The sequence below is a fragment of the Bufo gargarizans genome, chromosome 2, assembly GCF_014858855.1.
Source record: "Bufo gargarizans isolate SCDJY-AF-19 chromosome 2, ASM1485885v1, whole genome shotgun sequence".
In the NCBI taxonomy this organism is placed as follows: Eukaryota; Metazoa; Chordata; class Amphibia; order Anura; family Bufonidae; genus Bufo; species Bufo gargarizans.
Window position 1 is genome coordinate 475676719 of NC_058081.1, and position 14241 is coordinate 475690959.

At 47.4% G+C, this 14241-nt stretch overlaps 1 protein-coding gene across 1 annotated transcript in view; it reads left to right on the plus strand.

The window, feature by feature from the left end:
* The window catches only part of NCKIPSD (NCK interacting protein with SH3 domain), a 67630-nt gene extending 53951 nt beyond the window's left edge, over positions 1 to 13679 (plus strand). Inside the window, exons 8-13 of the mRNA XM_044281105.1 lie at positions 822 to 960; positions 8123 to 8203; positions 9718 to 9846; positions 10348 to 10440; positions 10519 to 10691; positions 12146 to 13679. Coding sequence (XP_044137040.1) covers positions 822 to 960; positions 8123 to 8203; positions 9718 to 9846; positions 10348 to 10440; positions 10519 to 10691; positions 12146 to 12349 — 819 coding nt within the window. The 3' untranslated portion in view covers positions 12350 to 13679. The remainder of the gene's footprint in view (positions 1 to 821; positions 961 to 8122; positions 8204 to 9717; positions 9847 to 10347; positions 10441 to 10518; positions 10692 to 12145) is intronic.
* The last annotated feature ends 562 nt before the right edge of the window (positions 13680 to 14241 follow it).

Genomic DNA, 14241 nt, shown 5'->3' on the forward strand with positions numbered 1-14241 from the left:
GGGCCACTTCCGAGTCTCTCAAATTTTTGCATGACTGTATAAGGCTCCATATAACCTTCGAGTTGTGTACTGGGCCAAACCATTCCTTTGTAGGCATCTGATTTCGGACAGAGGCCTGCTCCATCAGATGCAGTATATCTTCTAAGGGAGATTATCCCTTTCATACAGCGCCTCAAGGAGGCACCATACAGCACTACACAGGGCGCCTCCATAGAGGTCTGTGTGCATGATATGCTCTTCTGATAAACTGATGGCAATTCATGGTAGATTTGTGTGATATGCCATAAATATCATCTGAAATGTATAACAGCATACAGGAGGAGACTTAAAGGGGTTGTCTCGTCTTAGACATTGGTTACCTGTCACCAGTGTCAGATAAGTGTGGCTCCCACTTTGGGGCCTGCGACTACCTTCCAAAACGGTAATGAAATGAAAAGATAGCAGACGCGCTTGCGCCGTGCGCTCTCCATTCACTTCTATGGGACTTCTGAAAATAGCCGAATGCTCTCGCTTGGCTGTTTTCGTAACTCCCATAGAAATGAATAGAGAGCCCATGCGTGATGCACTCTCCTTCACTTTCAGGTGCCCGTTGTGGAGATAGGTGCAGGTCTCATTGGTGGGACCTGCTACCATCTGATATTGGTGAGACAACCCCTTTAATGAATTGGTGACCACATACAGTATGTGCACAGCGCTCTCCAGCCAAGTGCAACCACCTCTCTCTTAGTCTCCAGCACCCATTCTCCTGATTGGTGGGGGTCTTGCTTCTGGAACTTTTTAGATGCTACGTTCCTTACTGGTGCTTGTGGTTTGTGTCTTAGGAGCATCGAGTCTCGCTGCGCTTGTTACTTCTCAAGTGTTTCGGAGCAATGTGCAACCTGGATGCCGCCATCATATCCTCTCTCGTCAACTCTGTCCTTCCCATGGAGCTGGCCCGTGACATGCAGACACACACTCAAGGTAAGTTCTTTATAACTTCTAATGCCGGAGGAATTCATTCACAAACTAGCAGTCCCTGTATTCTGGACTGTGAGATCAGGAAACTCTATACCCAGAAATTCCTTGGTATATTTCTGTTACCCTAATCGCTTCCTTTAGCGGAGGGGGTTAATCGGTGAGAACAGCTGCAGGGAGATCAGATCCCCTACAGCAGGATGCAGGTGCTGTGTCCTTCATCTCCCAAAACATGGTACCGATATCCTGTTAAAAGCATCAGGTTTTCTGAACCGCATGTCCTCTAATAGAATCCAGGTCAGGATGTGGAGAAGCTGCCACTGACCGATTGACTTTGATTCTCGCATCTTTATCAAGGCGCTTGCACATTGTTTGGGAGGGGTAGTGACAACCTCACTGGGATTAGAGCAGTTGTCACTTCTTATCCTTTTCTATAGCAATTACCGGATATCGGGTCACTCCTGAGCTTAAAGATGGCAGGTCTCACACCAGAAGTATGTTAGACATTCACATCGCTGTGCCATTTCCTAATATATGTCAGAGGTCCTGTCTACTCTCTTGACATTGTCATAACAAAAAAGCCAGTGGAACTAATTATCAAAAATATCAACTTTATTGTAATAATATATATAAAAAAAATATGGAAGAAAAAAAGGCAAGCTGGAAAAGGATATACAGAGAAGCAAAGGGCAACACCTCAATGGACAACCATGTACCTCCGCAGGGCTATAATAGCACTTTCCGGATTCCAGGCCATACGCTGTGTCTCACAATAACTGGTAATGCGTCTCTTAATTAGAAGAGTATATGCACAACAACTATGGGGATAGTACATATCACCCCCTCCCCCTCCCTATAGGGAAATATTTTGTATGGCACAGTTTTATTAGACGATAATCACCAGACAATGTGAGATCCACAGCATAAGCCCCCAGTAACCATGAACAACAGTGTATATTGATAAAGTAAGAGTTAATAGACTCACAGCCTAAGTATATATGATAGGTCTAATATGAACACTGTGACATTGCAGTATCTTAATAGACACATCTAACCGGGACATACCTGAAGACATGATCTGACCAGCAGAGGTAAAGAAGCCCCAAGCGCAAGACCTCGACGCGCGTTTCACCTCAACGGCTCTCTTGACATATCTGTTTTAGCGTAACAATTCTGGAGCATTTCTTTGTAGAACTGTGTTGTGTTATCCCTCTGTTATTCCTCTTGGAAATGCTCAGGTAAATTGATGGCTATGGCTTACCATTTCCCTTTCCAGGAGGAATAACAGGGGAATGGCACAAAACAGAGTTCTAAGTGAAAGAATGATATATGGCTGCTTTTTCACCCTTCAGTATGATATATTATCCCCCCCCTTCCCCTCCACCAGTCTGTTCAGATGTTCACAAACCTCCTCCCCTCCCCTCACCAAAAACCTGTCTACAGCAGAGACCTCCCAGTTGTGGCTTTCCAGATGTTGCAAAACTACAAATCCCAGCATGTACTGACGACCACAGACTTGGGGCCCGTTCAGACGACCGTATTTTTGCGGATAAGATGCGGACCCGTTCATCTCTATGGGGCCGAAACATTAACGGATAGCTCTCAGTTTTCTATCCGCTTCCATATGTCTGTTCTGTAATAAGATAGGACAGGGTTCAGCAACCTTCGGCACCCCAGCTGTTGACACTACAATTCCCATCATGCTCCATTCATTTCTATGAGAGTTCTGAGAACAGCAGAGCAGGCATGCATGTTGAGAGTTGTAGTTTCACAACAGCTGGAGTGCCGGTGTAGTTGCCTACCCCTGAAATAGAACATGTCCGCAAATATCGGTCCGTAGACCCACTCAAGTCTGCGGTCCCGCGAAAATGCGTATTGCACAGAGATGTGCTTCTGTATGCAATCCGTATATTGCGGACATGCAAAATGGGCGGGGAAGTATGATGGAATACACTTTAGAGCCACATAAGTCATTGGGATCCATCAGGATCTGTTAGGAGCTGTCATGGCTGGTTCGTGTACTTACGGCATGAGGATGACCGATTCAATTATTCTTACCAAAGATTGCGCTCGCATTTAGTTGCCTTCATTAACTGCTTGCATTTTGATTACAATTTGCCCATGATCGTCATGTCATCTGTTCTCCAGCCGCCAAAATACCGACTTAAAAAGGTTTCTGCCTAATAGGTTTCCCTGCGAGCAGTGTACGCTTTGATAGAATGAACCGTTTAACTGAGTCTTGCTTTATTTATGCGCAGAAATTCTCAGGGTAATCCGGCCGTGTTCACTGCGTTGTCTCCGCTGTATTCAGCAAAGTGGCCGATAAATTGCACAGGACTTAATGGACTTCTTATTCATTGGGTTAAGTTGCCGATTTTTATTTTATTTTTTACTCTGAGGACTTTGTATTAAACCTGAAACGACAGATGCGACTGGTAGTGAAGACCTCCGTTATACCTGCTGCTGGGAAAACTGGGTGACAACCAATATGGCCATGTGTACATGTTCTATAGGGTTGTCAGCCACAATTCCCAGACACCTGCAAAGCAAATCTGCCGGGTACTGCAGCAGTGCATAGCCGCCGTTGTATGCCTGCCTAACAAGATTTCTATTCATTGCGGAGAGGCATGGACCATATTCTGCAGGAAGCTGTGGACACCTGCAATGAAAATAAGCAATTTGCAGTGGGTTTTCATTGGTCATTCAGCCCCAAACCTCTGCACCACGTCATGGCAGCCACTGCTGACGCTCTCCTACCTGCAATCACCAGCAGCCATCTGTCCTCTTTTGGCCACCATGTAGCCGATGGCCTCACAGGTAGGCTATTTGGACTGCTCCTGGCCTTCCAGGTAGTTCCTGAATTTTAAGAAAAACTTATTGGGGGGTGATTCATTATATTACCATCCTAAATTTAGACCTGGAAGACTCCCCACTTTGATTGATAGGTCCAGTTGTGATGACCTTTTCACTGACTTGAGAGCCTCTAGGTGTAATGGTAACGCCCCCGTTGCTCCCAGAGGCTCATTTGCATATAATAAAACCTCACTTTTCTCAGCAATGCCGCACTTATGAACATGGGACCAACACAGATGCCTTCAGCTGCCAAGTGCACATGTAACAGGTCAGCCAGGTGTCATAGGGACAAAACTGCTGATAGATGCCCTTTAAGCAGCATAGGGAGTGCTGGGAGTCGGACCCCTACCGATCAGATATTGAGGGTAGGTCATCAATATGACGGTCCTCTACAACCTATTCATACTATATTTCCCGTGGCCGGCGCCGCATTCTGAAAGGGATCGTCTATGCTGAAACAGCCCCTTTAATGACATCCTTTGCAATGTGACTGTTCTGGGGTCCACAACCTGGGAATGTGATTGGATTTGTCAGGAGACGGAGTTCCTTAGACTCCGCGCCTTGGTTTAGTCAGTACAAACCAGCACTAGTGCTAGAGGTAGGCCATAATCTGAGGTTCTCGTCTAAACCAGGCCCTGCTAATGCACCACGCCATTATGATATTTCTGCATAAACAGTTCTGTCCATGGCGGCTCCTTTTGGGACTAATGGCGGCTTATTCTCTATACAGGATTTCTGAATACATAAAAAGTAAGGCCTGATTAGCTAATCGCACTGTGCCGCGTATCGACGGAGGAGCCGGACAATGGCTCTGCCTCCCGGGTGGCCTTTTCTCTCTGGTTTTATTTCCTGCTCGCTCTTTGTCATTTTCCTGCACTTTCTGATCTCGCTCCGTCTGCTTTTATGTATTTATTATTCACTAAATGAATGTCGCTTTGTGTTAAGCACCTGCGAAACAGAGGAGCAAGTCAAGCGACAGAAGCGCCCGGCTGAATGGCAGGGTATTTCGGTGACGCGCGTTTGCCGGCTGAAGCTAAGAAGCAGAACCATTTATAAATCACGGCAAGACGTTAAAAGAACATGCGCCGCGTGGAAATAAAGGATTGCAAATCCGCAGCTCCTGGCGCGTGCAAACCGCTCCTGGTGACGGGCTGCAGAAATGAGATGAGAAGGAATAAACCTGTTCACTCATCCTATAGCGATACGGTGTGCAGGTCGTCTTTTATAACGGTCGCCGTCAGTTCATGGCGTATAGAAATCCTGTATTATAGGACATGGCTGTGATTCAGTGCTGGAATCGGTATGGCTGACCGATGGGCGTAGGGGGCAGACGGGATTGTTTCTACCTAATTGGTTTGTTAGGGGACAAGGTAATTTGCTCCGTTGCATTCTCTAGTTCTAATATTGTATGGATGCCATTATGTAAAGGAAGACGGGCACCCACTAGGTGGTAGTAAATTGGCATATCTGAAGAAAGGGTCGCTCTTTAATTGAAATGTTTTTATTAATGTTTTCTTATTAAGCAGCCACATATATGTAACAACTATAGAATGAGCCGCAGAACGGAAGAAATCGGCTAGAGAGCAGGGACGCTCAACCTGCGGCCTTCCAGCTGTTGCAAAACGACAACTACCAGCATGCCCTAATAGCTGGAAGCTGTCCAGGCATGCTGGGAATTGTAGTTTTGCAACAGGTTGGGCCGCAGGTTGGGCATGACTGAGCTAGGAAATACATCACGGAACATATCACTTGCAGTGGTCATGTGCAGGGAAAGACTGTACAAGGGGCACAGCGCTAAACTAACACTGAACCCCCTTTTTTTAAGAGGGGGGAGTGCTAAGGTTACGACTCTACAGCACAGTCGCATGGTGGTGGTGACACGGCTGTGCTGGAATCATGAATGAGCTGTGTGGACCCTGCAGTGATGCATGGTCAATTATGGAGTGTGGTTTAATGAGGGCCCGGGATGGCCGTGTGGTTCATGATCTCAGCACGGCCACATCCCGAAAACACCACATGACCGGGTCATTTGATTGTATCCGAAGAGCTAGTACAACACCCCAGCCATAATTTTAAGGGGTTGGTTAGTTAGTTAGTGATCACCTATCCTCAGGAATAGGCGATGTATATCAGATCTTGGGCCACGTTGACGACCAGAACCCCCAATGACCCAGAGAAAGAGGGGTCCCTGAGTCTGGTGTATGAATGGGAGTGGTAGTGCACGGTCCATCGCTCCATTCACTTCTATGGGACTGATGGGGCACTGTCTATGTGAAGTGAAAGGAGCTGTGGTCGGACATGCACTACTACGCCATTCACACAGCAGACTGGGGCTGCTGGACCCTTAGTACTCCCAACCCTCCCACTCAATTTAGATGTCAGCTATACATCCTAGACAACCATCTCCCCAAGGGCAGATGTCGGGGAAGAAAACGATTGAACTGTTGAATTTGAACATGCCTGATGCTTTGATCTCAGAGGTGCCTGGCTGCAGCTTCCTTGCCTGCCATTCAGAACACGTGCACTCTTGGCCGGGCGTGCATGTATATGGATTGATCAGGAGAGATAATTGTCGGCTGGACCAGCATTCGGCTGTCTGCGATCTAAAGTGTATGGCCAGCTTTACACCCCTGAGACATTCAACTGCTTAAACTGTGAGATCACTGTATGAAAGGTCCTGGGGGGGCTATAGAGAAGCTTCTCTTATTGCAGAAAATGGATGAATGTTGTGTCTCGCTCTTAAAAAAATTAAATAAAATAAAAAATCTAGCATTTTATTATTTAAACCCTGTGGCCCATGCCCGTCTCGTTACAGACACAAGTTGGTGTATATATAAAATTACGTTGATCGATTTTGTGCAGATCTTGAAACAACCTTGAATTGGAGACAGTGTAAGCTGTTTTGGGGCTTAGAAATTTGGGACCGACGGCTGCTGCATTGTTGGTTTTAATCCCCTTTACGCTTGGTAAAGCCGCCCGTGCCCTTCTTCAGTGCTGGAATATAACATCTACCGCGAGGGCTCCTTAGGATCTGACTGACGCCAACTGGTTAAACGTCTTTGAAGTGTGAGATATTCGCCACTGGGACGGATTGTCATGCAGGTTGGCAGCGCGTCGCCCGCCCCGTCCTAAGATGAAAAAGACTGCGGTGTCGGCAGAGTGCATGAAAGCAAGAGAAGCCGTAACGGCACCATCTTAATTGTGTCTGATCTGGGCGTCATTAGAGTGTGAATATTTTGACACTAATCCGTAAAATGAATTCCCTAAATTCTTTGCTTTCTGGATCAGGGCCAGGCTTATGATTCGCAAACACCAGATTCCCAATACAGTCGTTTTCCTGCTACGGGTAGAGGAGGCCGAGGTCGACACAAAGTCATCGGAGAAGTTCTGTGGAATAATCGCTGTATAATGAACAGCGACTTTCCGATAGGTTTTGTCTTCCAGTTCCTCACCATTCGTACAGTGTCCGTGACTAGAAACTGCCTTTGTAACGGATCCTCAGCTGTGTGCGTAGGGCTAGGTTGGTACTGAGTTCAGCCTCCATGTATAAATATTGGATGAGGGCTGAGATCATGGACCGGAGTGAGGCGGGTGCCGCTGCCGAGTTTAGCTTATAGACGACATGTCCAGCTTCTTATAAAAAAAAAATGAAAGTTTCCATTCACTAATAGCAAGCGTTTCTATTACATAGTGAGAAACTGAAACCATAAGTTGCCAAGTGTTTTAGTATAGATTTCAATCTTGTGAAGTGATGGTGTGTGACTAGGAGGTGCCATCACTTTATGATCAATGGGGGCCCGACCCCGAGGACGCCCACCGATCCTGAGAATAAAGGGGGCATCAGTGCTTACACCTGACTGTACAGGAAGCTGCAGCCAACCCCATTCACTTGCAGTGGTCATGTGCAGGGAAAGACTGTACAAGGGGCACAGCGCTAAACTAACACGGAACCCCCTTCTCAGCATTGTGGGGTTCCTAGAGGTCATATCCCATCAACAAATGGGAACACCTCTTTAAGATTTATTTAAAGGAGGTGTCCTATCTGGACAACCCCTTTGCTCATGGAAGTCCTAGAGAGTCGGTCTATGCTCAGGAGTATTTTTAATGATCACAACCGTCATAGGCGTTTCCAGATCTTCTGACCAACGCATGGGATGCTGCAGCGTTCAGTCTTTCTCCATACGCGCGACTTAGTTGCACAGTGAACAGGTTGTCAATCAAACCAAATAACCGATAAGCCCAGGATCAATTGACTATTATGCCCCTCCATAAATCGGGAGGTGCTGTGCTAAATCCTCATTCTCTTCTCTTGCAGAGCACCAGAAGATGTGTTACTCTGCATTAGTCTTGTCTATGATCTTCTCCATGGGAGAGCCTCTTCCCTACCATCATTACGGTAAGCGTTTGACTAATGCTCCTCTGCACAGGAGGCCTGTAGCGCAGCCGTCATACTACATTTCCATGCGTTGTGTGAAACTGGGACATGTTTATATCACTGAGCAGACGGCTGGTGGCTTTCAGGACGCCGCCGTGGTCTGTGATCTACTACGGAGTTGTGTATAAATATTTATTTCTTGGTTACTTCATTGCTCTGTCTGCAGTGGATTCAATGCAGGCGAAAGGCAAGTTCACACTTCAGTTATTTTGTCAGGTATTTCTATCCGTTATTGTGAACCAAAACCAGTAGTGAAGCCTACTCGGATATCAGGTGTAATGTAGAGATCTGCATCTATACCTGACCAAATATCTGAAGTGTGAACTCAGCCTAAGACTATGGGAATGGAGACCGGGCTGGCCGAGGCACTGGGAATGGAGACCGGGCTGGCCGAGGCACTGGGAATGGAGACCGGGCTGGCCGAGGCACTGGGAATGGAGACCGGGCTGGCCGAGGCACTGGGAATGGAGACCGGGCTGGCCGAGGCACTGGGAATGGAGACCGGGCTGGCCGAGGCACTGGGAATGGAGACCGGGCTGGCCGAGGCACTGGGAATGGAGACATCCCCCTACTGACAACTCCTTTAAGCTTGTTACCGGAATGTAACTGTTAAAACATGGCCCTATATTTCCAGGATGATTTTAAGGGGATGGCTGATGTCTGCAGTGAACTTTAGCCTCTGGCAGGGATTTAGTTCCTTGGCTCAGCAGTCAGGTTTCCTTGAGGCGTGTGGGATGGAGACCGGGCAGGCTGAGACGTGTGGGATGGAGACCGGGCAGGCTGAGACGTGTGGGATGGAGACCGGGCAGGCTGAGACGTGTGGGATGGAGACCGGGCAGGCTGAGACGTGTGGGATGGAGACCGGGCAGGCTGAGACGTGTGGGATGGAGACCGGGCAGGCTGAGGCGTGTGGGATGGAGACCGGGCAGGCTGAGGCGTGTGGGATGGAGACCGGGCAGGCTGAGGCGTGTGGGATGGAGACCGGGCAGGCTGAGGCGTGTGGGATGGAGACCGGGCAGGCTGAGGCGTGTGGGATGGAGACCGGGCAGGCTGAGGCGTGTGGGATGGAGACCGGGCAGGCTGAGGCGTGTAGGATGGAGACCGGGCAGGCTGAGGCGTGTGGGATGGAGACATCCCCTACTGACAACTCCTTTAAGCTTGTTACCGGAATGTAACTGTTAAAACATGGCCCTATATTTCCAGGATGATTTTAAGGGGATAGGGGATGGCTGATGTCTGCAGTGAACTTTAGCCTCTGGCAGGGATTTAGTTCCTTGGATCAGCAGTCAGGTTTCCTTGAGGCATATTTATGATCTGGCATGGGTTCTCATTTGTTTTTCCTCTGTACACCCTCATACATGGACATATGTTCATAGCAGCGGTGCTCACAATCAATGATCTGAGACACGAATTACGCCATATGATGTGCAGCAGCTGTGGAAATAAGTGCGTTCTTGTATCTCTCTTTATAACAGAGCATCTCAACTCCCAGTTTTTCCAATTCCTTCTGGAGGTGATTGAGGATGGTCTGCCTTCTGACACAACCGAGCAGCTCCCTGACCTGTTCATCAATGTGCTGCTGGCCTTTAACTTGCACATAGCAGGTATGAACTAACTCCACTCATGACCCAGACATTCAGGAGTCACTGCACTTAACCCCAAATCTCATTCCTGTCATATTGTATGATGCAGAAATGAGGAGCTATGGGGAGTTTTTTGGTGGGGACTTGTCACTTGTATAAAAAAGTTGCCCTGGATGGTAGATAAAGTAAAAGAATATAACTCCTATAATTCTGCTCCTATGTACAAGAATATAACTCCTATAATTCTGCTCCTATGTACAAGAATATAACTACTATAATACTGCCTCCTATGTACAAGAATATAACTACTATAATACTGCTCCTATGTACAAGAATATAACTACTATAATACTGCTCCTATGTACAATAATATAACTACTATAATACTGCTCCTATGTACAAGAATATAACTATTATAATACTGCTCCCATGTACAATAATATAACTACTATAATACTGCCCCCTAGGATATAAGCTCGTCTTATTGTGTCACGCTTATCTTTATAACACTATTTCTTGTAGTTCCAGCAAACAATGTGATTATGAAAACTCTGTGTAAACGTCCCAATGTCAAGATCTTTACAGAAAAGCTGCTTCTGCTTCTCAACAGAGGAGGTAAGTGTGCGACTCCTTCCCTCCTCCAGCGCTTTTAATGAAGAGATCACTTACCGCCATCTCTTCTCCCCTCACCAGATGATCCAGTCAGTATCTTCAAGCATCAGCCCCAGCCCCCGCACTCTGTGCTGAAGATCCTGCAGGACGTGTTTGCCAGCTCAGACACGGCGAATATCTTCTACAACACGGACAGGATGGTCATGATCGATATCATCGTGCGGCAGATCGCGGATCTTTCTCCCGGAGATAAGGTGAGTCTTGTGCCAGCATCTGGAACGGGATCAGTCATCTGGAACAGTCTGGTGCCGCAGTCGTCCTAAATATTGGCTTCGACCACTGAAAGTGTCCAGGAACAGATCGTCCTGTGGGGTTAGCAGTTGCAGTCCATTTTGGAGAAGACTCTCACCAGTCTTCTAGATGTTTCTCCCGTAGTCCTCAGAGAAGTGCACTCATTCACCGAGGTAGAAGTGCTCGCGTGACCGCCCACATGCACAGTGAAAGCCTCTCTTCCTCTTACAATTTCCATTTATTTTAATGGTAGGCCTCAGTCTACATTTACATATTTTTTTTTTTTGTGTGACTTGGATATTAATGCACAGTATTCAGTATAGGAAATCAATATCAGATTGGTGGGGTTCAACCTCTGGTACCCGCAACAATCAGCCGTTTAAAGGGGCTGTGACCTAACTTTAGTACACCAAGCACAGCGCCGTACTTTGTATAGTGGCTGTGCTTGGTATTGCAGCTCCGTTCCATTTCCTTGAATGGGACTGAGCTGCAGAAACGTCACGTAACATCGCAGGCTGAGGAAGAGGCCACTGCTGTCATCGGAGCTCGTTGGCAGGACTGGCGGAAGTCGGATCCCCAACCGATCTGATATTGATTACCTATCCTGAAAAACCATTTTAAAGTGACAGAACCATAATTTTAGACTTGAAGTGGGCATAGGTCGGCGGTCATATCACCGTTTCAGTTTCCGTTCTTTTGGTCCGTCGGAAGAACACGAAAAAAAAAAACTGATCCTGTATTTTAAGCATCCATTAAGCACATTTTGCATCCGTTTTTGCCATTTCTGCCTGAGATCCGTTTATTTAGACGGAAAAAAAATAACAGATCTCAGATGGAAATTCGTGCAGCCCGCAGTATATGGGCCCCGGCCGTATGCACTTCATATCACAGGTGTGGACCTATTCACTTGAATGGGTCCACAATTCGCAAAATGCGGACTGGAGGCACGGAGTGGAAGTCCACAGAAGCACAATGGGCCGCTTCCGTGGGATTTTGGTCCGTGGCTCTGCACTGCAAAAAAACATTTTTTTGCTGTGCAGACTCAATCTTGCGGATCGGGTCCGCAAAATGGAAAATGAAACCGTGATATGAACCCGGCCTTAGCTGGTTAAGCCGAGAATAAGGCCTTGAGACTCCATGAATTCAGTGAATTTAGTTCCTCCATTGGGTGGCTGAAGCTGTGTATCGGGTCAGACATTGACTTACAGGATACCTACCTATAGGTGGCACTAGAGAGACAGTTTTCTTTATTCTGGAGGAGAGCTCATTTTTGCATACTTTTCCCAGTGAGCATTGCCAGTAAGGCTCCCTCCACCAGCTGTATCTCCACAAGCAGAGTCCGCACCCCTCATAGCTGAGTAATAAATTGACTCCAGTTTGTGCTGTCTTTATTCCGACCTCCCTCCTGTCCCTGCAGCTCCGGATGGAGTACCTCTCCCTGATGCACGCCATTATCCGCTCCACTGATTACATGCAGCACCTGCATCGCCGGCAGGACCTGCACAGCATCATGCAGCGCATTCTAGACGAAGAGGAGGAAGAGCCTCACTGCCAGATGGACAAAATGATCATCCAGCAAATCTACAAGGAATTTCCGCAGATCTCCTCCGAGAGCGTGTGAACAGGGCGCCGGCCGGGAGCGACTAATGTTTACAAAGCTGCGCCGATCATCTGTCTGCAGAGACCTCGGCTTGTTTACGGTATTACAGCCGCCCTCTTCATAGCGCCGGCGGCGCGCGGTATTTTGCTATAGCTGCAGGGTGTCTGTGCTACTGAAAAGTAAGGAAATTCATTTTGGAGGTTTTTTTTTTTCTCATAATGCTTTTCAGGCCTCACCCTAAATGCAACCTTCTATAACGAGTCCGTGAAATTTTAACTGGAAACTGAAGGTGTCCTTTCCGTTCTGATCCTCCTGGCTTCACAGAGGACACGCTCAATCTATTGGTTAAGATATTTGTAACGGTAAAAAACGGCACCAGGATACGTCTCTGGAGGTTCCTGGCACCGCCCGCCACCGCCGAGTCTACCTTGACACTGGTTTAGATAATGAAATGAAGCAGGATCATCACAGAAGAAAACTGCACTGGCTTTATTACAGGGCTTTATTCGCCCCTTACTGACGCTGGTTATAAAGGAAAATGCTTAGCGGGCTTAAAGGGGAAATGCACTTAAAATAATCTTCTGATCTGTCATAGATACAGTACATGTGAGGTCAAATGGGTGAAGTCTGTTATCTCACACCAGCTCTGATCTCCTAAATGGGATGTATACAGAGACCAAACCCCTTTGGCATGACTTAGAGATGTCTGTTCTGTTGCTTTAAAGTGCTGAGTCCGGCTTTCGGTGACCGAAATCTCTGAACAGTGCCAAAGGGGTTTGATCTCTCTATAGAGGCCTAATCAGTGGAGGTCCGAGATCAGTCTTCGCTGTACGCGTGTCTGTGATCGTCCAGATCCTGGGATTCTGTTACCTTGGTTGACACATTTTATAGCTCGGAAATTCACTACATTAGGGTGAAAAGGGCAAGAAGCCCCTACCCCGTTCCCTATCCTTAATTTCTTTTACTTAACCACACAAGTACTTTCTCCAGCGGCCCGCGCTTCTGCAGGTAAGTAGGTGACTATGCCGATCTTCATAGGAGCAAGGACATTCATTGTAGTCACCTGCTGACGGAAGCGGTTGTCGCTAGGCAACAGCTCAGGCTAATCCGCGCACTTCTGGACGCCAGTGCATGCTGGGAGTTGTAATGATGAGAACATCAGAATAGCATTTCACTTGTAAATGACCTGGTAAGTGTAAGTAAGGGGGTGTCTCACTTGAGACATTGGTGGCATATCGCTAGCATATGCCATCAGATAGGTGCGGGTCCCACCTCTGAGACCCGCAACAATCTCTAAAACGGGTCCCCGAAAGTGACGGATAGTGCACCGTGCCCTCCATTAATTTCTGTGGGATTTCCAGAAAAAAGCCCAGCGAGTGCACTCAGCTATTTTTCAGGAGTCTCACAGAAATAAATAAATGAAGAGCGCACTGCGCAAGCGCAGCCACCGCTACATTTACTTCTATAGGACTGGCAGAAATGGCCGAATGGCACGAATGGAGGGCTGCTGCGCACACGTGGCTGCTCTCCGCTGACTTCAAGGGTCCCGTTCCTCTGGGTCTCACACCTATCTGACATTGGTGGCTTATCCTAGTGTCTCAGATGAGACGCCCTCTGTAAAGGGGTTATACCATGAATCCTTTTCATGCCAAAAGTCTCGAAAGGCTGTAAATGGCTGTTTTAAAGTGGTTTGCAGCTTTCCAGCTTTAAAAAAATACCCCTTTCATCCTTTTATTGCTTATTATTGCTCCCTTTCCCTTTTGTGCTACTGGACAGAATCAGTCGCCTTCCCCCTCTGGCAGCTGACTGTATAGTCCTTTCATACCTCTCTGCAGAGGACTCTTATACCCTATACTGCCATTTTACTGCAGAGGTTCTGCTCCTCTCCTGACAAGCAGGGCGCTGAGCTGTTT